This window comes from Fonsecaea monophora (genome assembly GCF_001642475.1).
Source record: "Fonsecaea monophora strain CBS 269.37 chromosome Unknown Scaff128, whole genome shotgun sequence".
NCBI lineage: Eukaryota > Fungi > Ascomycota > Eurotiomycetes > Chaetothyriales > Herpotrichiellaceae > Fonsecaea > Fonsecaea monophora.
The window spans coordinates 1-25436 of NW_019174059.1; the positions used below are offsets into that span (position 1 = coordinate 1).

General features: G+C 53.5%; 9 protein-coding genes across 9 annotated transcripts; 4 read left to right on the plus strand and 5 right to left on the minus strand.

Moving 5' to 3' along the window:
• Positions 1-1168: 1168 nt before the first annotated feature.
• Positions 1169-1968, plus strand: AYO21_10689 (hypothetical protein; the record flags this gene model as incomplete). Its single annotated transcript, XM_022660599.1, has 2 exons — positions 1169-1198; positions 1336-1968. The coding sequence occupies 2 exons, from the start codon at positions 1169-1171 to the stop codon at positions 1966-1968; spliced, it is 663 nt and encodes a 220-aa protein (XP_022507074.1).
• A 1757-nt stretch (positions 1969-3725) lies between these two features.
• Positions 3726-9651, minus strand: AYO21_10690 (hypothetical protein; the record flags this gene model as incomplete). Its single annotated transcript, XM_022660600.1, has 2 exons — positions 3726-9122; positions 9181-9651. The coding sequence occupies 2 exons, from the start codon at positions 9649-9651 to the stop codon at positions 3726-3728; spliced, it is 5868 nt and encodes a 1955-aa protein (XP_022507075.1).
• Positions 9652-11133: 1482 nt separating this feature from the next.
• Positions 11134-12693, minus strand: AYO21_10691 (hypothetical protein; the record flags this gene model as incomplete). The annotated part of the gene is made up of 2 exons (XM_022660601.1): positions 11134-11556; positions 11674-12693. 2 exons carry the CDS (start codon positions 12691-12693, stop codon positions 11134-11136), a joined length of 1443 nt encoding a protein of 480 aa, XP_022507076.1.
• Positions 12694-13807: 1114 nt separating this feature from the next.
• On the minus strand, positions 13808-14232 carry AYO21_10692 (hypothetical protein; the record flags this gene model as incomplete). The annotated part of the gene is made up of 2 exons (XM_022660602.1): positions 13808-13934; positions 13991-14232. The coding sequence occupies 2 exons, from the start codon at positions 14230-14232 to the stop codon at positions 13808-13810; spliced, it is 369 nt and encodes a 122-aa protein (XP_022507077.1).
• A 445-nt stretch (positions 14233-14677) lies between these two features.
• Positions 14678-16141, minus strand: AYO21_10693 (hypothetical protein; the record flags this gene model as incomplete). Its single annotated transcript, XM_022660603.1, has 1 exon — positions 14678-16141. One exon carries the CDS (start codon positions 16139-16141, stop codon positions 14678-14680), a length of 1464 nt encoding a protein of 487 aa, XP_022507078.1.
• A 1899-nt stretch (positions 16142-18040) lies between these two features.
• Positions 18041-18805, plus strand: AYO21_10694 (hypothetical protein; the record flags this gene model as incomplete). Its single annotated transcript, XM_022660604.1, has 3 exons — positions 18041-18130; positions 18221-18356; positions 18426-18805. The coding sequence occupies 3 exons, from the start codon at positions 18041-18043 to the stop codon at positions 18803-18805; spliced, it is 606 nt and encodes a 201-aa protein (XP_022507079.1).
• A 1943-nt stretch (positions 18806-20748) lies between these two features.
• Positions 20749-21563, plus strand: AYO21_10695 (hypothetical protein; the record flags this gene model as incomplete). Its single annotated transcript, XM_022660605.1, has 2 exons — positions 20749-21145; positions 21259-21563. 2 exons carry the CDS (start codon positions 20749-20751, stop codon positions 21561-21563), a joined length of 702 nt encoding a protein of 233 aa, XP_022507080.1.
• Positions 21564-21857: 294 nt separating this feature from the next.
• Positions 21858-22520, minus strand: AYO21_10696 (hypothetical protein; the record flags this gene model as incomplete). The annotated part of the gene is made up of 1 exon (XM_022660606.1): positions 21858-22520. One exon carries the CDS (start codon positions 22518-22520, stop codon positions 21858-21860), a length of 663 nt encoding a protein of 220 aa, XP_022507081.1.
• Positions 22521-23865: 1345 nt separating this feature from the next.
• AYO21_10697 (hypothetical protein) lies at positions 23866-25314 on the plus strand (the record flags this gene model as incomplete). The annotated part of the gene is made up of 1 exon (XM_022660607.1): positions 23866-25314. The coding sequence occupies one exon, from the start codon at positions 23866-23868 to the stop codon at positions 25312-25314; it is 1449 nt and encodes a 482-aa protein (XP_022507082.1).
• Between the last annotated feature and the right edge of the window lie 122 nt (positions 25315-25436).

Sequence of the window (25436 nt, forward strand, 5' to 3'; positions counted from 1 at the left end):
AAGGAGGATAAATCTGAGGAGAGAGAAGGAGGAATAATGTCCCCTCCTTCTCTCCTTATATCGTACGCTCCTCCGCAAGGGATACTCAATGTCTTCCCCTTTCTCCCTTGTCCTTCCTCTTTCGTACACGCCTTACGTTTCCCTTGCCTTTTGTCTCTCTTCCTTACCTTCCCTTGCGTACGGTGTCTCAGCTTGCCAGGATTCGGTATCCCTTGCACGGTACGTGCCTCGTCCAATCAGGAAGCTGCCCTTTTGCCTGTACAATGTACAGGCAAATTTAGCCAATCAGGAGGTGGCGTTAGTCCTGTCGTTAGTCTTGGCGCTGGTTCGTCAGAACCGAGCCTCCTTCTGGGTTCAACCCATCACACATCTCGTAATATAATATTAGGATTTATATAGCGTTATTCTACTTTTATAGATCTAAGTCTCCCTAGATCTATAAAAGTATAATCTATAAAAGTAGAATAGTACTATTTTAGTAATTACGGCTTATTACACTAATTTTAGTAATAGTAATTTAAATGTTATAGTACGAACGCTACGAACCCGCCTTTTTATATATCCGTACTTAGACTCATTTAGTAGAAAAGTTAGCCCAACTTTTTGATTAGTTAACGCGCGTTAGCGCGTTAACTTAGTGCGCTAGCACCTGTCAACCGCAGGCTGATCCATCTGAGATAAGTGAAGTTTGCTCTCGCGCGCGCTGACAAAGCATGACCTGAGAATGAGATTCTCCTGTCCTTCTTCTTCAACGCTAGAGGAGACGAGCAAGAAAAATCGACGGTTGGCATGTACCGAGCTCTGTTATTTCAGCTCCTAACAAAGATGACGGACCTACAGAAGTTGCTGGACACCTTAGATAATACTACGGATTAGAGCCAATCTGCGGTGTGGACAGTGGAAATGCTGTGTGAACTTCTGTCCGCAGCCACCGCACGCCTCGGGCACCGACGATTAAAGTGCTTCATCGACGCCCTCGATGAGTGTGACGAGCAGCAGGTTCGAGAAATGATTGACTTTTTCGGAAAACTCAGTTAAACCGCGATCAACCACGGAACTCAGCTCCATGTCTGCTTCGCGAGCCGCCACTACCCGACAATCGAAATTCGGAGTGGTCGGCAGCTAACGTTGGAAGATCAAGACGGCCATGCTGAGGACCTGGAAAAATATGTCTAAAGTCATCTCCGAGCTGGAAAAGGTAAAGTTCTCGAGGAAGTCAGAGCGTAGATACAAGAAAAGGCAAATGGTGTTTTCATGTGGGCGGTTTTAGTTGTTCCGATTCTAAACGAAGAATATCGGCGCGGCCGTATTTTTGCGGTGAAGAAAAAGCTTTAGGAGATCCCTACTGAACTCAGTAAGCTCTTTAAAGAGATTTTGACGAAGGACACCGTCAACATGAACGACCTATTGCTCTGCCTCCAATGGATACTGTTTGCCAGACAGCCGCTGCGTCGAGAAGAGTTCTATTTTACGATGTTAGCCGGCCTCGATCCAGAATCTAAGTATTTAACCGCCTGGAACTGCGAGGACATCACCATAGACGACATGAACCGGTTCGCCCTTAATGCCTCTAAAGGTCTCGCTGAATTTACTAGGTCAGAGACCCCGACTGTACAGTTCATTCACGAATCAGTGCGAGATTTTCTCATCAAGGACAAGGGTCTGTATGATCTATGGCCGGATCTCTGCGACAAAAGCAACTTCGAGGGAGAAAGCCACCAGCGCCTACAGCGTTACTGTCTAAATTACATCAGTATTAACATGGCTCCCCATCTAGGGAACATTAGCAGTCCACTTCCGAAGACATCAACCCCCGAAGCTGTACTCCTCCGCCAATCTACGGGCGACAACTTTCCATTCCTAGACTACGCCGTACGAAACATCTTATACCACACCGATAAGGCGCAAGCTAGCGGAGTCGACCAGAGTGACTTCGTTCGCACATTCCAGCTTGCCAAATGGGTATGAATGGAGAACCTATTCGAAAAACACGAAGTACGCCGATACACTCCGAACGTGAGCCTCCTGTATATCTTGGCGGAGCGCAACTTGTCCAGTCTGATTAGAATTCACCCACCTAACCCGTCTTGCTTCGATGTGGAAGACGAAGGCTACGGGCCACCCATTTTCGCTGCCTTAGCGACTGGAAGCAATGAAGCGGTGCACGCGTTACTGGAAGTCCAGGCAGATACTCACCCCACAACGGCTCCGTTCCGTCATCTGTGCGAACAGTATTATCGGGATAGAAGCAACAGAATCAACCTTGGACGCGACTTCTTTTTCTCACAACGAAGTGGCCCTCTCACTTACATAGCAAAACATGGCGATGATATACTTTTGGCACTCTTCTTTGCTTCGGGCAATCTCAACATCGAGACCACCGACGACAATGGCCAGACACCGCTGACATTGGCTGCTAAAAATGGGCATGAGATGGTAGCCAGGCTACTACTCGATAAGGGCGCTGACCTAGAGTCGAGAGATGAGTGCGGTCGAACGTCACTATTATGTGCGGCTACATATGGGCATGAGATGATAGCCAAGCTGCTACTCGATAAGGGCGCTGACCTTGAAGCAAAGGATTATAACGGTGACGCGGTGCTCCCGTTCGCGGTTTGGAGGGGGGATGAGGAGGTGGTGAAGCTGCTACAGTCATATCATCGTGCTCTTCCGTAATATACTCTCGGGAGCTACTTTGCCCTCAATTGTAGACATAAATGGGCGGAGTATCATTGCAGCACGAGACTGTGGTCAGCAAGGCTCTAAATACAGAAGACGACTACCAGTGGATGAACTCTCTCGATGAGCAGACGAGGCTGCCTCTTCCGGTGGGGCATATATATACGAAATACATTTACAAGTGCCATAAAGAGAAGCAAGTTAGTAGGTCAGGCAGCTCGCGGTATTTTGACCAGGTTATCGTAAATCTCATCGACGGGGCCGACGGTATTGTATACTAATGGATAGAAGGGAGATGCATCATAAGGTCATAAGAAGAACGTCGTCTCGAATGTCGTGAGCCTTTCCGCTGTAGGGCGCTGTGGCAGGCGTGATGCATCGAATTTCCAGAGTGGAAGAAAGCGGCGTGAGGCCATCCCAGGAATCGCGGCAAACTGGCAAATATGCCATCTTGCTGCTTTTACTTCAAACACTTGCGAGCGCACTAGTACTACTTAAGCTAGTATTGGGCCAAGTCTTGGCACATGTACTCCGTACATTGGCTACCTGACGTAGTAGCTCATTGCTTTAGACGTCATCAACGAATCAATCACTTAAGCTGACACCCCTTCACCCTGCCATGCAATGTTGCCCTTTAAACACCGCCGCCGCCGGCATGACGGTGGTGCAAGCTGCCTTTTCTGGATCCGGAAAAGCTCGAACGCGTGGACCGAATCCGCGCGTGTCGACCGAGCTAAACTTCGCCAACACCATGGAGATTTCTCTGGAGATTCATAACAGGATTCAGGGGTTCACAACGATGCTGTCTCCAAACAAAAATGATACACGAAAGCACGCGCGCGCTACTGACATCGAACCACTAGGTCTTTTGCAATAAGGTGATTGATTGGATGCCTAGTAATTATTTCGGCCCGTGTTTTTGGTGTGGTCATGTTTTGTCCCCTTATCAACGCCTCCATGCCCTTCAATTACCTCCTCCTCTGATCTTACTAATTGGCCATTCCCACAAATCCCGAAAGATGGAGCATTCCTTGGACAAAAGCAATTCAAAACAGCAATGATGTTGGACTTTGGACCAACTGATTCATACTCGCCACCAGGTCGTCCAGCAATGCCGTCGCAAATTCACACCAATCTTCGAATGTGACAATTTCCAAAGTCATCGTATTGCCCTCCAGGAATGCCTGGACCTTCCATTCTCTCAAGGGCTCAAGATGTGGGTAGATGGTCTCGAGACGACAGGGGGTAGACGAGAACGACAGGTCGGTTACGTGTGCGACATCCTGATGAACGACCGAGTCGAACCAGTCCACTGAAGAAGGCCAGTCGGTGCAGTGCTCCACGATCTCTTTCAAGCCGATACCTTCGAACCGACTGCTCGTGATGTGGAGCTGTTGCACATACCGCAGCAAATCTACCGTGGTCCACGTCTCGGCGAACTGGATTCGGACGGGGACATACTGCCACGTCGGGCCCACGACCATGTCGCAGTTGGGGAAGCCTATGTTGCGACCGCTAACGACTTCGCCGAACGTGATGTCACGGATCGCCAGTCGACGAGCTAGAGTGAGCGCCCATGCGGCCACAGGGAGTGTGGCGATGGTCGTCTCCTTGTTGCGGCTGGAGATATCCACAGCTTTCGTGAGCGAAGTAATCTTATCGGAACGACGAGGCAACTCCGGCCGCAGTGTGGTCATTGAAGATCCTTTGAGCAACTCACGCCAATACTGAATGCCCTGGGGAACATTTTCTTTGATAACGTGATACACGTATGACGAGAAGGGCACGGTCTCCTGAACCACCCTCTCTTCATACAGTGCCGCCAGTTGATGCAGCAAGTTCGGCAGGCAAATCTCATCATACTGAGCGTGTGAGATCTTCAGAATCAAGGCACCTTTGCCATTTTCCGACTGAACGAAGAAAAATTTGACAAAGGCTCCGCCCAACGGCATTTTCACTTGGATATCAAGATCGCACAGCTTCCGCGAAAATTCTTCCACGTCACCGTTGATCTCGTGCTCGACGATTTCCACTTGGAGACTCTTGAGCACCACGGCACAGTACTCTCCATGAAGTCGGACAAACACGGTCCTCAAGATCTCGTTACGGGCCACCAGATCCTGGGCGGCTTTGAACAAGCGACCACGATTGACCGCGCTCTGAAAGTAGAGGAGCTCGTACCGCGCCGAATAGCGTGGCAGTTTGATGGTGCCTCCTACCGCAATTTCTTGGAGAGGTCTAGCTGGTAGGACATCCGTAATCTCCCAGTCCTGTCGAGCGAGCAGTGGCTTCACCATGTTGGAGACGAAGGCCTCTGGATTTTCGACTTCCAATGCTGAGAAGGGCGCCGAGTCGAGTATGTCAGCCTTTGTGGTCGAATGGATCACCTTCATGATCTCGGCCATTTCGTCTAGGTGGCGATGGTCAAATACATCTGCCACCTTCAGCTCGAGACACTCCATCCGTGCCTCAGAAACCAGTTTCATGACCCCGATCGAGTCACCGCCGAGCGCAAAGAAGCTGCTGTTGGAGGTAATTTCAGCCTCTGGAACACCAAGGATCCTGCTCCACAGGCCACGCAACTGATCGAGCCGTGGCGTCAATCGAGGTTCTTGCTTTCCAACAGCGTTGGCGTCGGTTTGTGTCGGCGGGAGAGACTCATGTGTGCTGTCTTTCTTCCCTAGAAAGACGAGAGATCCGTCACTCTGAGACTTTGCGAGCAGTCCGGTGCTGTAGAGGCAGGTCTGCCCATGTGAATCCCCGGCATTTGCTTCAGCGAACCAAGCTGGCGATGCGATGGCAGGAGCCGACAGCTGCGACGAAGTTTCAATTAATACTTCTCCCACGGCACCTGTTGGCAAGAGGCGAGAAGGAGACTTTGTGTCCACGATCCACAGCCCTTTCACTGCTTCTGGAGCTTTTATTAATTCAGAAAATTCGGATTTGGCTACCTCATGGAGGGCCAAACCAGTGATTGGGATTTGGTCTTGTCGTTTTCGTGATTGGAAGATTGCGAGACTCGATAATGGTCGCTCCCTCCCTTCGCAGAGTTCTTGGACGGTGTGCCCAAACTCGCTCAAGATTTGCTGCATCTGAGACAGATCGACAGTTTTTGAGTCAAAGCTGGCCATGGTCAAGAAGCCGCTGGAGTCCAGTGAACAGACCAACATCAGCGCGTAAGAATTGAACTTCAATGCCTCGCGTGCTGCTTCAAGATCATCGACAGGTACGAACCCGTACGCGGGACTCTGGTCAAGGTCGATCTGAACGTCCTCTGCTTTGGGATGCAACACAATCCCTGTCTTAAGCTCACAAGCTGTGAGCGCATCTGGACTGACCTTTCTGATGTGTTGGAGACCCATATGCTCGTGAGGGATACGCATTGTTATCTGCTCATGGATGGCTTGCACATATTCAGAGACAGTAGCCTGCCAGTCCACATGAACTCGCATCGGCACCGTTGTAATAAGCGGTCCTTCAATTTCGCCAATACCGGTGACTGGTGAATTGCGTCCAGTAAGAGTCTCTCCGAAGACTGGGTCGTCGCAGGACGCATATCGAGCGGCAACCAGGACCCACGCTGCTCTGATAGCAACAGCGAGAGTCGTACTCGAACTGTTACTTTTGGGAAGCTTGGTATAATGTTCCAACAGAGAGCCTGCGTGCGGCTGGTAGCCCGTATAAGGCATGATGGGAAAGTGTCTGCCTACCGCGCCTGCAAGCTGCTCCCTCCAGAATGTGGCAGAATCGTCCCAATTCATGGACTGGAGATAATTGATAAAGCTGACAAACGGAGTCGGGGGCACGGCCTCGCGGCCCTGGAACACTTCGTTCACTCGGTGAACAATCAGCGGCATCGACCACCCATCGTACAGAGCATGGTGTATCGTCAACACCAAATGTGCCCTTCCCTGGTCACCGTTGCTGACGATGGCAAATCTGGCCAGCTTGTCCCCCAGACCCATCGACTCCTCTCGATCGCGAGCCAGGTATTCGTCCAGATGGCGGCTTCTGCTCCACTGAAGCTCTCCTCCCACCACGACCTGCATCAGCCCACGGCCGGGTACTTGCACGATCCGCGTTCTTAATATCGGGGAGGATCCAGCCACTGTGTCGAATGCAGCTTTCAATTGTTCAGCGATGATGAGACTGGGAAGATCGAGCACTCGTTGTGCGACATAAGCATCCTCGTTCTTTGCAGACAGAGCCATCAGCCCTTCTTGCAGGGACGTACAGGGATACACGTCTTCAATGTCGGATGGAGCTAGCTGACAGAGATTGGCGACCTCGAGGCGAGCGTTTTGAATTCCCCACTCGGTCCCGAGCAGTGAAAACGGAGCAATTTCAGCTTTGACTTCATGGTTAACAGATCCCGCACTTGAAGCCATACTTGCAAGCGTTGGATGAGCAAATATATCTGCCACCGTGAGCCACAGACCTTCCGCTTGAGCAGCAGCCACCAGTTTCATCGCCTTCAAGGAATCTCCGCCCAGCCTGAAGAAGCTATCGCTTGTTCCGATTTCAAGGCCTTCTCCAAGCAATTGTGCCCATATTCTCTGCAGCACGACCTCCCTCTCCGTCTGGGGTTCGTGGTTGTCTGTGACTTTGGCTCGAAGCGCAGCCAGCTGTTGCGGCGTGATTGAGAGCCCGATTTCCTGGATTCGTTTGCGGTCGACCTTGCAGGAGACGAGCAGCGGCATGGCCGCTAAGGGGATATACGCTGTTGGCACCATGTAGCTGGGAAGAACCTCTGCCAGATATTGGTCGATGTCTCCGAGCGATCTCCGGAGCTCTGCTGAAAATGCCACACCGCCATTGACTGGAACTTGGTTGTCCTTCATTTCCGAGATGAAGGCCACGAGCGTTGGCTCACGGTCTTTGCTCCCTGGGGTGATGACCTCTGCAGCGACCTGAGTGCCCTCTTCCAGTTTGGTTAACAGGTGATGTTCGATCTCGGTCAATTCCACTCTTTGGCCTCGTAGTTTGACCTGCCTGTCTTTCCTGCCCACGAAGACAATCGCTCCAGAACCGTCGGGGTCATACTTGACAAGGTCTCCCGTTTTATAAAACCGGCCGTGTCTTCCTGGAGCTTCTTTCGAACCGGCCAGTAACCAGGTTGGATCTTGGATGAAGACTTCGGCAGTCTTCTCTGGTTCATTGAGGTAGCCAGCACCAACGATAGCACCTTCAATCAGCAACTCGCCGATGCCGCCTACTGGAGTGAGCAGGTTGTGATCATTCGGGTCGACGAGCCACGTAACACCTCCCACCCCCTTCCCAATACTGGTACAAAGCCGGTCCGTGTGGACGGTGTTGTTGATGGTGCACCCAACAGTGCATTCCGACGGGCCATAGGCAATGATGAGCTTGGTGATCTGACTCCAGATGGCAGCATCCGAAGAGGACAGCGACTCTCCACCCAGGCCTAGAACTTCCAACGATGCCATTGCATCTCGGGACAACAGTCTTGCCACTGAGGGAGTCATGTGCGCCATGTTTACGTCCAAGGACTTGATGACGCCGCTGAGATCGTTGACTCGCTGCTCTTCAGAAGGCACACAGATGCAACCACCCGCGCAAAGCGTGCACAGCATGCAGTCAATACTCACGTCGAATGCATACGATGGGAAATCGAGCACTCGAGAATGCGCCCTATATCCCACGGCGTCTCCTCTGGGAATCGCTCCGGATGTGAAGTTCTGATGGGATATGGGAATGGCCTTTGGCTTCCCTGTACTCCCGGAGGTGAAGATGATGTACAGGAGTGACGCCGGCGGTACAGCGATCGGGGTGTATTGTGGGACATATAGACTTGACTTCCAAAGCTCTTCATCAGCAACCACGACTTCGGCATTTGGTGCGATTCGACCTCCGAGTCCAGCCTGTTGTCGAGAGGTGATCACCACCCTAGCCTCGACTTCGGCTGCTATGGTTGCCAGGCGTGCCTCGGGCTGGGATGGATCGGTGAGTACGAATGCCCCTCCAGCTCTCATGACGGCGAGCAGGGCGACACTGGTCCACATGGACTTTTCAAAGCACAGAATCACCACCGATCCCGGTTTGACGCCCAGCGCAGACAGTCGTGCGGCGAGGAAAGCCGAAAGTCGATCGAGTTGACCGTATGTTGCTTCGCCATCCCACGAGCGCACGGCCGGTTTGTTTGGGTGCTCGATCATCTTCTCTGCAATGATATCATGCATACAACGGTTGATGACGGGCGGAACTGTCTTGTTCCATCCCCACAGCAAGGCCAGCTCACGCTTGCCCATCTGCAAGGCTGCGCCCACCGTCTGCTCCTGGTTCGAAGAGATGGTGTCCAGCATGTCCACGAATGCGGCGATCTGAAATTTGGCCATGTCCGTTCCTGACAGGTAGGCTTCATGGGACGGCCAAACAAAGAGACGGTGTTCATGGACCCAGGTGTCTACACGGAAAAGGGGCGCCTACACAAGATGAACTTGTCAGCACATACCCCAGGAAAGCCGCGAACTCAAAACTCACCGATCGGTCTCTGTATACGGGTCTACCCTCCGCCTCCATGGACAGAATGGACCTGGATGCAGGTGGATAATTTTCGAATCTTTTGCGGACATTTGACAATCTTTTTAGGATCTTTGCGACACTTTCCAACTCATCTTCGAGGATGTCACTGAGTTTGGTCGTTTCAGAAAGTATCGATAGCGAGGGTGCGGCGTACGAGGGCTCGAAGAGGCCCCAGGAGAACGAATCCCCTTCATCGTTGATACTCCCTCTATGAAGGACCAAAGCGAACGCGAGCAATAGCAGATTAAGTTGCTGGTCTGTCGACTTCGATGCCAGGCCGGGGATGTCGAAAGATTGCGCATTCGCCCACGGCACCGATACGGCAGCGGCATCTCCATTCAACGACCCGAACGACCCGACCTTGTCGACGAGGATTTCACCCTTGGGAAAGTTGGGCAACACATGCCGCTCGATAAAGACCTCAATCATCGCTGCCGACCTCTTGGGTTCCCGTCGTGCTCGCACACTACGTCGATACGGTCTGTTGCTTGGAGTTTTATTTAGCCCCAGGGATTCATTTCCTTGATCACATGGGCAGCCGGAACAGAAGCGATTCTCCTTGGTCGATCGATCGATCGAATTTTTTTTTGGTATCTGTTATGCTCTTGGCCCCCGCCGTGAAACAAAGCAAGGCACAATGCGCATTAGCATGACGGTAAGGACTTGGTTCCCATGAACCCCAAAGTCACAAAACCTTTACTCGAACTCCACCCGACGAGCGAATGGACGAACGATGCCAATCATGTGCCTGGGTCTGCATGGTACTGAAGCTCCCGCTCTCGTGAAAAATGGCGCGTCTTTACAGAACCTGCGTATCGGAGAACGATCGCTTGCGCGTGGGATGCGCGGAGAGACTGATCTGTCTTAGGAAATCGCTCCGAAGCCAAAGACGTTTGCGAGTTCGTTGAGAATCTACAAGCGCTTCACGAGCGTGTGGCATGTCTCTCTGCCCCTCTCTCTCTCGGCCTCTCGAGCGATAACGGAGGGTGGCAGTGAATATGGTCGTGATGTCCTGAGATATCCACACCATCCACACAGGACGCTTTGGCCGGCGGTTCTTGTATTCTTGGATGGTTGAAAAGCCTTGGAGTCTTGAAATCTTGGTATGCTGCTTTTTTTTCTCCCCTCCCCCTCGCATGTCTGCCGAGCCATGCATCAAACTCTCCACTATGCATTTGTGCTTCTCCTCACGCCTCTCAACCCGAGCGAGACCCACCGGAGGGTCTAAAGAAATACTCGTACCGTCGCGTACTGTATCTCATGCATATCTCAGTACACCGGGTCCCGGATCCCTGTCACATTTTCACGTCGTACTACATTTACTTTCATTCTCTGTTTGCCTCATTCTAGTTGTCTCCCGATCTCTAGAACCGCTACCCGCCGCTCGCCAATCACCAAAGGAAAACGGACGAGGGTATGGACCGCGGACTCACCCACGGTCCAAATGACACTGGCCCATACAATACAGCTACTGCGACTGAGGTCGAGATGCTCCCCTCAAAAATGCCTCATGTCGAACAAACTTGCCATCCCGTCCCCGTCAAAGGACCAGGATGGCTGGGGGAAAATTCGGCCGCTTGATCTGCTCCGACTCGGAGCATTGGTCGCGTGGGACCCCGCGAATCCGGATGAATTGTCGTCGATGAAGAGCGAGTTGGTTGGAGGGTAGTGCGTGACTGGCCTGTTCCTGAGCCGTGGCTACTCACAACGCAGTAGAAAAGACATCTTGTAGCAGTAAAAACATCTTGCATAGCGGGTGATGTTGGTAGAGGTAAGTAACATTGGAAGAATCTCCAATCTGATGCCGTGCGGATTCAACGGCTGCCTCTTGACTGAGCATTCGTTTACCGTCCTTGTTTTCTGGACAATACATCCCTCTCTGAACATACAGAATTACTAAGTATTTATTATTCACAACTTTGCCTTCTTAGTACTGGGAGAGGCTCCCTTGACCCCCGCACTCGACGTGCCCTTCTCACCCCTCGCCCCAGCGATCGCATTGGACCCGGCACCAGTCGAGGCAAAGTCGGCCACCTGGAAGAAGCGCACCCTCTCGCACCTGACGATGGCGGACCTCTTGTGCGGCAGATCCGCTAGTTTGTGCAGGTGGAAGCCGTTGGCCATGTCGTACCGGAGCACGTTGGCGTTGGTGAACTTGGGCTCGCCGACGATGGTCACGGTGCGCGGGTCGTCCAGGAACAGGTAGTGGATGAGGCTGGTCCACCAGACCGAGGCGCGGTGGGGTCCGCGGTACTGCACGTCGCCGACCAGCGAGTGGCGGCCGCGGTCAAAGTCGCCAGGCGCCGGGGAGATGTAGACGCCCATATGATCTTCCTGGAAACCGCGGTGGGCGTTGTCAGTTGGTCAACTTCTTCTTCTGATGTCTCTCCGACGACATCCCGTTTTGTGCATGGCTAAAAAGGGGGGGAGCGTGAGGGATGAGAGCCGTACCTTTGCCCAGTAGATCTCAAAATACGCAAAGTAGACGTCGTTGAAGCGCGCCAAGACGGCCATCTGATGCGGATCCTCGTCCATCTTGCGCAGGTATTCGCGGTGTTGCTCGAGCGTGCCCGTCTCGTTCCAGCCCTGCGACACGCGCGGGTCGTTCTGCCACTTGTGGAAGAGCGCCAGGTGCGCGTCGTCGCGCCAGTCCAGGTGGTCCATGGCGAAGAACTCGTCCAGGTCCGGCACGTAGCGGCTGTAGATCACGGCGCCGCGGGTAGGCTTGGGCGGCCGGATGGGATGCTGTGCGTGGACGGGCCGCGGGTCCAGGGTGAAGGTGACGGTGTGTTCGAGCGGGAAGGCTGGGTAGGCTGATGTGACCGGCTTGGAGAATTGCGAGTACAGCGCTGGGTGCGATACCCAGACCGGCCGGGTGCCAAAGGGCGACGCGGCGCCCTGCCAGAATGCAGATCGGGAGACTGAGACTTGCGTCGTCGTGACGGCGACGGTGACGGTGCCGGTCGACGGCGTGGTCGGGTGCTCATGGCCAGGCCTTGAGGGCTTAGGACTTGGTGTGGCAATCCCGGTCGCCAATAGCTCTTGCGAGAGCTGTGCGTGGCCGTTCCCCGTGAGCTGGAGCCGGAACCTCTCGTGATCAGGGTGTTGAGTAAGCAGGGCGTGGATCAACAGCCAGATCTGACCCACGGTCGGTGGTTGTGCACGTGTTGTCCACGAGACATACGAGATGGCGCTGGCGTGAAATCGCGCCCAAGGAGAGTTGTCACCTGCCTCCGTTGGCTCTGACCCAGACCGCACGACGAAGGTATCTGAGTACGTGAGGCCATCATGATGAAGAGGCTCCGGCGGTGGCTGGGAGTCGGGGAGCTGTGTTTCTGACAACACGAGCTTGAAGGTTGGATCGCCGTGAAAGTCCGGGGACACAGTCTGCTGGATTTCGTAGCTGGTTTTCCATGGCTCAGGCAGTCTCACGGGCGGGAGGGACTGGGATGACTGTGATGAAGTCGACATCTCTTCGACGCAACAAGGTCCCAGAGGAAAAGATGCTATCGTGTACGACCTGGCATCTTCTGCATGCTATCTATGCAATTTTTTTCCTCCGCTCTACGACCCATCTGCTCTTCCCCGAGACATTCTTGCTGCGGCTGTCCGGGCCATTAGACTGAGGGGTGTGTGTGTGCCACGAGCTCCAGCTCTCTTCTTGAGTGGGTAGAGGGGTTTCGACTGTGGCGATTCTTCGGTTTGGGCGTTTGGCGTTTGGCAGTCAAGTTGGGTCGGCGTGCCGCGATGGAGAACAACCTGTCTGGAGTCTTGATCCTGGCAATCTGGGACCAGAAGGTGATGCCCAGAGCAGGGCTGTGCGTCCAAGAGGCGAGGATGAATTAGTGTGAGTCGAATGTCGACCTACAGAGGCTCCCAAGAATGGGCGCGGGTCTCTCTGTGTGTATTTTCAGTGCGAGTCCATGACGGAGGTGGCATTTTTTTGTCAATACAGTACCACGTATTACGACGGCTAGGAGACCGAACATTGGCGACATCTACTAGTGTGGGCCTCTTGTCATTTTACGGGTCAATTACGTGGTAATTACACACGAACACTACAACTGCTCACCCACTGCACATCATTTTCTTCATGACTAAAAGCTACAAGACGGGCGTGGAGCTACGACGGACTGTGCGGGCTCTGCAGTGGAGGGCGGATGGGCAGAGCAACTACCTTACCTGGTACGAAGTATTCGTACTGGCGTCTTGTCCTGTCTCATGTAAATTACATAGTGGTATTTTACTACCCTGCCCCGTATACCCACCTGGGTACTAGGTAGGCGAGAGTGGTTGAACATCGATGCATCCATTCGATTTCTATCTTATCTTACCCCCCACCAGCCATCGCATTGCTTCTCTCCTCCCCCAATGATCCTTGTACTGCATCCCAACGACACATCCCCACCCAGTCCCGCCGCCGTACTGTCGCCATGGGCCAAGAACAACTAGTGATGTGAGTCTGGGACCCTGCCTATACCTATGCCTCCATACTGATGAATTCTAGAGGGAGAGAGCTTGTGACGAGCTGCGTCTATTGCCTCATTCCCTCGCCCGCCCCTCACGCGAGCTCCGTATCGCTCGCTTACAAGCGGTGATTGACGAGTTTGCTCCTGCCCTTGCCCTTGCTCTCGTTGGCCTCTCCAGTCCCGGTCCTTGTCCATATCGACACCCCATCTATCATGCCAAAAATATCGCCACCTCTCGTTCGACTGTGGTCGGCTCGGATGTTCACTCGCACCCGGTTGTCTTGGGGGGAAAATGCAACCTGGACGCATGATGAACCTCGCGGATCCCAGTCAGCTTGGCAGGCACAGATTCAACGAGCTGGTTGTCCAGTACTGTCCAGTCCGGGATCGTCCGAGTAGGAGCTTCTGTCGTCGAGGGATCACGATGGTCGAGCAGGGATACCCTCAGCCACACGCTCTGTGACACTCGCGGGCCGAAGCCGGTCTTCCAGTCGCCGAAGAGCGATGGATTCGAGCTGGCAGATTTTGTGGCATGTGGCATGTTGGATGGAGCATCAGGTACTCTCCCACCTTGCTGGTACGATGCGCGTGCTCTCCTCCTGCAGGTACAGCACAGCAAAGCACAACAAAGCAATGCTGGATGGTCAATTGTTCACTCGAACTCCGCAAATGGCCAATCCTGCCTCACGGATCCGCCAACGCAAAGCACACACATAGCTCTCCTCATTCAGATCCCTTTCTGAACGGACATATGATTACTAGGGAACGAGCTTCGAAATGTCTTTTCTAATGTGTAATTGGAATTATATCTGAGTCTTCTTCGCATAGATTCCCCGTATTTACAGGCAACTCAAGGATCGTGTGGATGCCGCCGCGGCGATATCAGTAAACCTGCCAAATTCATGCAATCATTACTCCGACCGAAACAAATCCTCAGTTGTAGCCCGGCCACCCCAAGGTCAGTACTTGTGCTCGTGTTCATCAACCTAGTTGGGTATCGCTGTTGCCTTCACATAGACGGTCGCCATACTGGCCTGCACATTCCCGTGCGTCGTCACCGGCTCTACTGAGACGGGGCCAATTCGCTGGACAATGCTGACCGGTGCGGCATTCACCTGTATCGAGGGACTGAGGATGGCATTGACGGCACTGACGGCGGTGGCAACGACGATCGTGGGCGCCGGCTCCCAACGACGCACAAATTGAACATTCAACTCCTCTGGCGGAGGGGGAGGAGGGAGATCCAGGACAGGCGCAGGCGCTGGAGCTGCATTATCGGCACCACTGCCCTGTCCCATCTTCTCTGCAAGCTGTCGTGCCTGCTCTTCGGGTGGCAGAGAATCAAACAAAGCGGTGCTGAAATCCCAGAGCTGGACACAATCAACATCCCAGTTGCACAACTCCACTTCGTCATACATCGGGTGTTTGTATCTCTGGTGCACCGTAGGCCATCCAGATGCATGGTAGTGGTGCTTGACCAATGCATGTCTCGAATTGTGGTCGCCTGAATCCGAATGTCCCTGTCCTGCGGCGAATGCTTCGACCGTAAGCACGAGCACTCCGCCCACGAGACGCGCTTCGTCGATATTGTGGAAGACATCCCAAGTGATATTTCTGCTTTCACGCCTCGACATCTCCTCCAGAATTGCGTCGGTGAAGGCCGAGGGTCCAGTACCACTGATCACATCGTCGAAGCCAAGGGACAGATCGGAAATGCTCACTCCTTGCTTTTGAGAGAGGTCTTGGAGCCATTCAATGATGTTTTCAACCAGGCGGAGCATGACAGGCAGTCTCGGCTTGCAAATAAATGTCCACTGGCAGAACGATTTGCATTTCGAGCCCAGGATTGGGTGTTTGATGAACTTGGGTTGATCAATCTCAACCCCGATAATCATATCGATGTCGTCCTCTTTGAACTGGTCGCTGTCGGGAATAAATCTGTCGAGTGGTTTGAGAGCCTCCACATCAATGTCAACATAGACGCCTCCTTCCACGTACATGATCAGATACCGCAACAGGTCGGCCTTAATGATCTTAGCCGTTAATAATCGATATACGTCAATGATGTCGGGTCGATTGAGTCCTCCCGGTCCAAAGTGTGTCTCGAGGTACTGGATGTCGTTGCTATCTGTCAATACCTCGTAACGATAGTTGGGGTTTTTGGCCATCCAAGACCGCGCGCAGAACAGATCTCTGCCTTCCAGGTCCAATGCGTCCACTTTCCAAGACTGCCAGATCTTCTGAGGAAATCCTCCTGGCTTCGTCGACGTCACCACCGGCGTCGCATCGCGTCTGACTAGTTCTGCAGCGTTTGCATGCTGCGGTCCGCGAAAGGTGACTTGAGAGATGAGTAAAATGACCAGACCGCAGACGAAGATGTAGACGGGTAAGAATCGTTGCGACAGCTTCATGAGCGTTCGTCGAACGCGCACGGGCACGCCGTGATTCATGATTGCGCGATCCACATGCGAAGCGTGAGGAAAGCCAGCTTCGAGAGTGTCGTCGCGGTGGGAAGAGTGTTGGTCTCGGGTGTTGTAAAGAAGATTGACAATAAGACACTCAAGAGATGATGGGGTGTCGCGTCCGAGAGATGCAGCAGTTGCCTAGCTCTTTCAGATGTGAGCTCGAGCAAAGCAAGCTTGTCGAAAAAATTTCGAGCTCTCCATTCAGATAGCTACAAGAGGCCGATTGAGAAGCAGGGCTCACCACGACGAGAAAGCTCTCGAGGTAGCTCACAGCTGTGAAAAGCTTCGGCTCTTGAGCTGAGACCCATCAGCTGGAAGTGAGGTGATCTGTGTGGTCCACCGGGTGAGCAAGTCCTAGTCATCCAGTACCGTAGTGAAATGATCGGGGCAGTCCATGGAATGGAGGCGGCGATCAACGAAACGCCCTATCACCAGAGTTCCTGGAAGCCACTGCGTTAGTTCTTCCTTGACCAAACCATGTCTCATTGGTCATCCATGGCCACCAGTTCCTAGTCCGAGGGCGACTAGAAAGCTACTCGGCTTAACATACTCACCTTTGCTCCATGGATCAAGCCTGAGGTTGTGACCAACCTGCTTCTCGATTTGGACTCCAGCCATGTCACGGAGCTCATGCCCAACCCAGGGCTAGTTACCCACTTCCGATGGAGGGTGGACGATGTCGACATGTGAGTTGAACGCGGTGACGGCACATGGAGGCGAGAAGATGAGTTTGGGTCCCACCCCACGCCTGCGTCCAGGTTCTAGAGATACTCCATCGTGAATCTGTCTGTCTTGGCCAGGACCAGACACTCGTGAGCGATTTTTCATATGGCCCGACTTCGGAGGAGAACGCTCGATGCTTTACCTTGCTCAATGTCATGTCTGGAGGGATGTCTGTCAGTGCCACATGGCCGTTTTGCACACCTCTGAGAGTATGTTCGACAGCATGCGGCCACCATCGTCTCCATCATCTCCACCCTCACCCAGGCCCTCCGAGTCGGTCGCAATAGTCCACCCGCCCATCCAGGCACAAGTACAATGGTTCGGCCTGGGCCGTCCATCTTTCCAAATGAGGGAGAGAGCACTTGGGTGGATGCCAAGGCCTAGAGAAACTTCGCGGTCGGGGCTTTCTGGAATGGCCAGGTGCTACGTGCTCTGACTGAGTGGGATGTGCGCGACATCTCTCGGATGGTATGATTCGCCTGAAGACACCATCCTCCTGCGGCGGTATTGCTCGGGAGGACCGAAATCGGAATCTAGTGGCTAGGGAGACTCGGAGGAGGCAAGGCTACGAGGGCAAGGATCGGGCTGGAAGGAGGGTGGGAAATGCATTGAAGCGTGGTGGAATTAGACTTTCTGGCAGAAGGCAATTGCTGGAGAGTCTCGTACTAGTAAAGGTGACAATACGGTCATGGAGGTAATGCCCAGAGTGCCAAGCCGTACTGGTACCAGCCGGGTCGGTTGGATGGTTGAAATGACAGGACCGAGAGGCGCTGAAACTCCGGTAAAAATACGCACAAATTCCCACCTGCCAAGCAGGTGCCACGCCTTGGCATTAGACGGCTTTAAGTGCTGGTGGATGAGGAAACAGCATGGTACACTGGCATGTTCTTCTCCAGCAGCCCGACGGGGCTGGTGCTGGTGCTGAGTACTAGAACAATGTAACTACAGGGGGATCTTCGATCCGTCCGTGGCCACTTATCAAGGCATCGCTCTCATGTCGAGTCCGTTTGTGTATTCATTTTTTTTTTCTTGCTCCAGATCACTTTTGGTACCTGGTTTGATCGAATCTGTTTCCAAGTTTTCGCACATTGTTAAATTGACGATTCTGTCTTTGTGTGTTTCTCGATCCATCTAATAAAGAGCTTGATCATTCAAATCACCATGAAGACATACGCCGTCGCTGCAGCCATCCTCGCTGCCATTGCCGCCCCCGTGTTGGCCCAGGACATCACCACCTTGCCTGCATGTGCTGTATGGCTGTTCCTCTCCTTTCCAAGCTCTCCCATTGACCCCGTGGAATTGCCTGAGAAGGGTCGAAGCTAACTACGTTGTGGTTGATAGCAACAACCCCTCCTTGAAGGCATCGGTGCTTCAGGATGCCCGCTCACGGACATTGCCTGCATGTGCAATAACCAGGCGTTCATCGACAGCCTCTTGCAGCTGATTCCCACGCTCTGTACTCCAGCCGAGTCCGACGGTACGCACATCTAGCTCCCCTTTCACCCTGCTTCTCTGAGACTCTAGCTGACCATGTGGTGCTGTGCAGAGGTCGTTGTCTTCGCCGAAAGCATGTGCATTGCTAACGGCGTCGAGCTGCACTTGCCCAGCAGCGCTTCCACCGATTCTGGCTCTGTCACCGCGACAGCCACCGCCACTGCCACTCCCACCGAGACGGCCGTCTCTACAGCCTCCTCGGCCTCCTCGGCCACGGTCAGCGAGAGCAGTGTTTCCAGTGAGACCGTCGTTTCCAGCGAAACCAGTGCCGCTGCGACCACTTCTGCGGCAGCGGAGACTTCTGCTGAAGAAGAACCCGCGGCTACTTCGTCCAGTGAGGTTGCGCAGCAGACTGACAACGCTGCCGTGGCTAATGGCGTCGGGTTGCCCGTGGTTGTCGCTGTCGCTGCTGGCTTGATTGCTGCTCTCTGAGGAACTCAACTTCGACATGTATTGTGCCCATGGTCAAGGAACCTTGATCCCAAATTAGAGCGGTATGCCGTGGTGGATTGGTTTGTACAAAACAAGAAATGGCTCGTCGATCCGCAGTCGCATCTTCACAGTAATAGGTAGTTACTTTATGTGGTTCATCCACAACCCCCAAAATGATGGCATGGCAACCCAATGCGAGTGCAGTCTTCTACACCCATCGGAATCTCTCCTCTTTGTCTCTATTTATGCCGTTGGTGCTTAATCGCCGTAATGATCAGCTATGTATGCAAGCTGTCATTTCGAAATTTCTTCATTCAAGGTATTTCATCATTGCGTTTCTGTATTGCTCGCCGAAATTCGAGACTGAATACCAACAAACTTCAGTATTACCGCCAGTATCCGGTCATGCATTAGAACAACACACGGGCTCGGTCTCGGGCGGAGTTGCCTCGCAGGCCCACCACGATACGAAGGCAAAATGAACAAGACAAACCCCTGTTGTCTCTTGATCGGGCTTGATCGTCCAAAAGCACGCGGACCAAGATTTTGAATATCAGCTTAGCATTAATGCCACCCATGCATTCTATCCAAATGACAACGCACCGGTAGCAGAAAGAGGCCGAGAGAGGACAACCGTTACTCTCACCCTTGTAGAGTGACATTCATTGAGGCCGTGTAGTTAGAAAGGACGAACCTCGAGGTGTATCACACCATTTCCTACCATGTTTAGCGAAGCGAGAAAAGCAAATGTGATGGCTCACAGCACCATCTCCACCCTGTCTCGGCAGTAAGAGGCCAACAATGCCTGGCAGTCCAAGAGTCCAGTTTACAGTCCACTTGATGTCCCGTTGTGGGAGGTGAGTTACCTGGCGGGGTCAACCTTGAAGAACTGATCAGTCCTAGGTACCCGGCCAGGGTCCGGAGAAACGAACACCACCGGATGAAAGGTGGATAATGTCAACCGGCTGGCGGTCTTGGATGGAAAATGGAGAGATCCGGGCCGGGGCACCAGAGATGTTCGGCCCAGGAACAACAACACCACCACCACAGGCCAGCGCGGCGAACAGTGCTGGCAGTAGGCACAGCTGTACAGGCCCTCCGCATAGTTGAACTCCTAGGGTTCGAAGGAGTCGATATACCTACCGATTAATACACCGAGGCAGCACAACCAAGGCAAAACAAAGGTCAATTCACGATCGTAGCATGTGCAATTTGCCTTGACTCTGTGATGCTCTGCATATGACGTATGCTCAACGACTGCTAGGAAACCTAGCTACTTCAGGAGATCCCGGGTGTATTTTGGGAAATGTCATGGTGGATCAGCTTGAGCTGCCTTTTCGCCTTTACCGCCGGCCGGACGTACCAAGTTCTTTCTGTTCGTGTGTTCGTACGTAGTCAAACCGGCGAAGGACTTCGGCTTTTAGACGGAAAACAGGATCCAATTCTCAACTGTCAAATCCCCTACGTACAGGTCTTCTTCGAACGCGTGAATTGTGATGAAGGGGAAATCGTGACTCCACTCCGCCTGGCAAAGCCAAGCCGAATTCCCAGTCTGGAGGCTGGGCATGCTGAGCTCTCGCCTTGGACCGATGTCGGAAGCAGAGCACAAAGAGTACATGGTTGAATCAGTCAAAGCACAAGGAGAATGCATGCATGAATCCAAGAACCAAGATTGCTGGGCAGGGTGTGTATCCAGAGTCGCGAAAAGAAGACATTTGCATCCCTGCACGCGTCTGGCCGACGATCGGACTCTTGGTCAAAGACTGTCTGGTCTTTGAGAGCTCTTCCCGTTTTTGCGTCTATCTGCCCCCGTCGTTTTAGGGAAAAGATCAGTTGAAAAAGACAAACAATCCTTGCTCTATTAGAAGTGTCCATCGGCCATTGTTTTTGTTTTTGTTTACACCCACGTGGCATTTCTGACATCTTCCCCGGTCCGAACAAAGATGGGGGTCGTTCTTTTACCTGCCCTGATCCCAGACATCGAGAAGGTCTACGATGTCTACTTTGCCGCCTTCAAGAACGAGCCCATGGCCGAGATCATGTTGGGTGTCCTCTTCCCAGGCGGCATCACGCCCGAGTTCCGGAAAGAGCACACCAAGGCGACGCTGGACTGGTGGCACAAATCCGACAGCCAGTACACGGGCAAGGTGGTCGACCTGGAGACGGGCGAGATCATTGGCATGCTCCTGGCGGATATCTTCTTGAAGGAGCGGTCGGACGAGGAGCGGCAGTGGATGGGGATTCCCTGGCTCGAAGGCCCCGAGAGGGAGAGGGCAGAGGCCATCACGCGTCCGTTGTGGGAAATGCGAGAGAAGCTGTTTGGCGGGCGCAAATATATCTGTAAGAACTTTTTGTCTACCGTACCTCGTTTCCCCAGAGATGAACTTGGGGAATCCGAATGGTTTAAGGAGTGAAAGCAAATCGCTAATCCAACCTCCCGCCGCGACCCATAGATGTCCATGTCATCGGCATCACCCCGAGTTTCCAAGGTCTCAAGGCCGGCGCGGCAATGATCGACTGGGGCATCAAGGTGGCCGAGGCCGCCGACCTCCCTATCTACGTCGAAGCGTCGCCCTCGACCTGGGTGCTGTATACGCGATATGGGTTCGAGAGGATCGAGGAAAAGGTGATCCATTCCAAAGAGTTGACGCAGACCGAGGAGGATATCGACGTGCCGCTGATGGTCCGAATGCCACCTTGTGCGAAGGGCATGGGCTTTGAAGAATGGCGGGCTAAAGGCTACCCGGCGTTCGAATAGATCGTCGTTCTGGGACCTGCGGCGTGGACGAGGACTTCGCGGGCCTGCCTGCCACATTTCAAAACCGGCTGATCTTCTGGAGGACGAACAACGGTAATATTCACTGGACACCAGGGTGCAAGGATCGGGGCTCCATGGCTGAAAAACAGGAAACCGAAGGAATTAAATGAAAAGGACGATCGTAATATGAGACAAAGAAAAAAATCCGATTTTGATCAAGTAAGCCAAAGAATCTCTAGAATTCTCCTCCGAGTCCGTAATGAGAGAACCTCGAAAGGACTGAGAACTGCGTCATCATACTTTTGCCTTGGCCCATTTGCCCGAAGCTGCATCGCTGGTGAGAAACTCTTTCAGTATCGTCACCACCTTTCTCTGAGCGTCGAGGTATTGGTTTAGTTTGTCCTGGGTGATCTCAATGTTGACACCCTCGCCGCTGAGGCGACGGTAAAAGTCCTTCCGCTTCGGGGTCGCCCCCATGGCGGCCTTGAAGATGAGTCGAATGAAGGTATTATGGTACGGGCCGAGGGTCATGTCGTAGCTCGTCTTGAACGCGTCGGCCAATTCCTTGGAGCAATTTTCCTCCTCCAAGTTCTCCAGATCCGTCAGAAGCGCCTGGGACAAGAAGTCCAATCCACGAACGAGCCAGATCAGTCCGTCACACGCGGGATGAGGGGACGTCAAGGCCAGTTCGGCAGCCACCAGCGCCTGCACCGTCGACGAGGCCTCGGGTGTCTCTTGATACCGCTTGCGCACTCGGCCGATGTTGAAGACCAAGTCTTGCTTCATGGGCTTGAACAGCGACGATCCCATCAAGTCGAAGATGGATGTCATGCATTCTGACGCGTCGAGAAACTCCTGGGTCGACACTTGCTGGTCCGCCGCAACGGATACATCGGTGAACTGGGTCTTTGCCAGAGAAAACCAGGTCTGCCCGCTGGGTATGTCGGTGGCGATCATTTTCGAAGGGGGACCTGGATTCGGGCGCCGGGGTGCCTGTTTTTTTTTTGGGAGGGATGGATGTCGTTCCTCCCCAGGGGTGGCTGGACTACCGGCATGGTTCCTTCATATTCTCGTTCATCTCGACATTGCTGAGACCAACAGAATGTAGCAGCCCCTGGGGGGCTTGTTCTGGAATGCGCATGCGCCCGCTCCCACGCGGACAACGTGCCGTGTGTGGTTGATGTTTCGAGGATACGGGAGCTTTGAGGTCTGGAACTCGATTTGGATTCGTCGGAGCTCGCCAATGACGCCATTGGCTGCCCAGCGTGGCTAGGAGACAGTATAGTGGTCTAGTTTCGGAACAAAATGTCCGACTGTCACCAATTGGGTGGTAAGCGAGAAGTTCTCCATGGAGGGGGAGAAGATTGGCGGGGCGCGGATGGCAGAGCGACATCAAAGTTTAAGCCATCTGCAGAGACGACAGAGGATTAAGCGAGAGGGATTCACCTGGAGGATGAGAAATTTTTTCGCTGGACGCGCCGTGATGGGGGGAGAGAATCCACGGCTAAGGCGCTCGAGGCTGCGAATTTGATCCGAGTAGCTGAGATCTGATAAGATAAGATATCACAAGGGAGCGGATTCGCTTGGCTCTTGGCGCTCAACCTCCTTGGCGTGTCCTAGCGGAGCACGGATGGCAGAGCGACATTAAAGTTTAAGCCATCTGCAGAGACGACAGAGGATTAAGCGAGAGGGATTCACCTGGAGGATGAGAAATTTTTTCGCTGGACGCGCCGTAATGGGGGGAGAGAATCCACGGCTAAGGCGCTCGAGGCTGCGAATTTGATCCGAGTAGCTGAGATCTGATAAGATAAGATATCATAAGGGAGCGGATTCGCTTGGCTCTTGGCGCTCAACCTCCTTGGCGTGTCCTGGCGGGAACTTCGGCATAGGGACGACTCCAAATCACCCGGTCGACCACCCTCGCCTAAACTAGCATACGCTAGGCTCCATGCCGCTCCCACTTAATGTACGTGAACGGTGCCAGGGTTGCGAACCCACCCAACGATACAGTTCCGCTGTCACAGGCAGGGACATGTACGAAAAACACTGGTATCGTACTGGGTGTAATGGATCGGTCATTTGAAAACGCCATGGAGAACTTCCCATACTATACAGGAGGACTTACCGTCCGTGATCCCAGCCATCTGCATATGCATTCCCAGGTCACAAATCTTGATCAATCAGGTCCAATGGCCTGATAGCCGAAGAGGCCTTTCGCTGCGATGCCAGAGCAGTCTTTCTCCTCCCTTCAACACGCGCTTCCAAACACGCCTGCGTCTCCCTCCACCACCTCACTTGAAGGATGTCTCTTCTGCAGGAAAAGGCATTGCAGAATGACCGCTGGGACGACGTGGAGGACGTCGGCGATGGATTTCCCTCCCCTACGAGATCAAAGACCCAGAAGACGCTCCGATGGGTGGCCTCGACGACATATCGATCCATCTCCAGCATGCCGTTTGCTCGCAACGGCCGACTGAGGAAGACGGCGTGGCTCGACGGGCTGCGCGGATTTGCGGCCTTGCTCGTCTACTTCCTCCACCACCAGGTATGGGCGCATTCGGGCCTCATCATGGAAAACGCGTACGGGTACAATGGCCAGTACTACATGGCCTGTCTCCCCATCATCCGGACCTTCTTCACGGGAGGACACTACGCCGTCTCGGTCTTCTTCGTCATCTCGGGCTACGTGCTCTCGGCCAAACCCATCTCGCTGATCCACGCCCGGGACTTCACCAAACTGTCGGAGAACCTGGGGTCGGCGCTCTTCCGGCGCTGGACGAGGCTGTACATCCCTGTGATCTGCTCGACCCTGATCATCGCCTCGATGCCCCACGTCTTCGGCGTCAACGCGAACTTCGTCCCCGAGCGCACGTGGAGAGACGAGATGTGGAAGTGGTACTGCGAGTTCAAAAACTTCAGCTTTGTCTTTCGACTGGGTGGCGAGCCCTGGTTCAGCTATAGCTTCCACCTCTGGTCGATCCCGTTTGAGATGCGCGGGTCCTTGTGCGTGTATACGGCCCTGTTGGCCTTTTCGCGCTGCTCCGTGACCGGTCGTCTGTGCGCAGAGGTCGGGTTAGCCGCGTACTTCCTCTACATCGCCGACGGCGCTCACTTTGCCATGTTTGTCATGGGCATGTTCCTCTGTGACCTGGATCAGCTGGCCGAGCACGGCAAACTCCCCGGGTGGATGTCGAGGCTGGGCAAGTTCAAGCAGCAACTCTTCTACGGCATGTTCGTGCTGGGCGTTGTTCTGGGGGGCTGTCCCTCTCACCACTGGGATATCCAGGTTCTCAGAGACTCTCCTGTGTGGTCATGGTTTACGTGGCTCGTGCCACAGGCGGTGTTTGACTACAAATGGTTCTTCTTGTTCTGGGCGTCGACGTTTACGGTGGCCTCGGTTCCACGCATATCATGGCTCAAGCAGTTCTTCGAGAATCGGTTTTGCCAGTACCTCGGACGTATCTCTTTTGCGTTCTATCTGGTGCACGGACCGGTGCTATGGATCATGGGCGAGAGACTCTACGCCGCGACTGGATGGGTGAAAGAATGGCAGCTGACGCAGATCCCCAATTGGGTCAATCGATGTCCGCTGCCTTCGTTTGGACCCCTGGGGTTGGAGTTTAGCTTTATCGTCCCTCATCTCGTGCTATTGCCGTTGACGTGTTGGCTGGCAGAGATAGCGACAGTGCTCTTTGACGAGCCCAGTATTAAGTTCTCTCAGTGGATGTACCGAAAAGCCACAGAAGAGTGAGCACTGAGCAGTTGGGCATGGCTCTAACTCAATAGACGTACCGAGGCGACCTGGGATAGAATCACGAATATATAATAAATTGGATCAGGATAGAAACTCTACCACTCCCAAATCACAGTTCC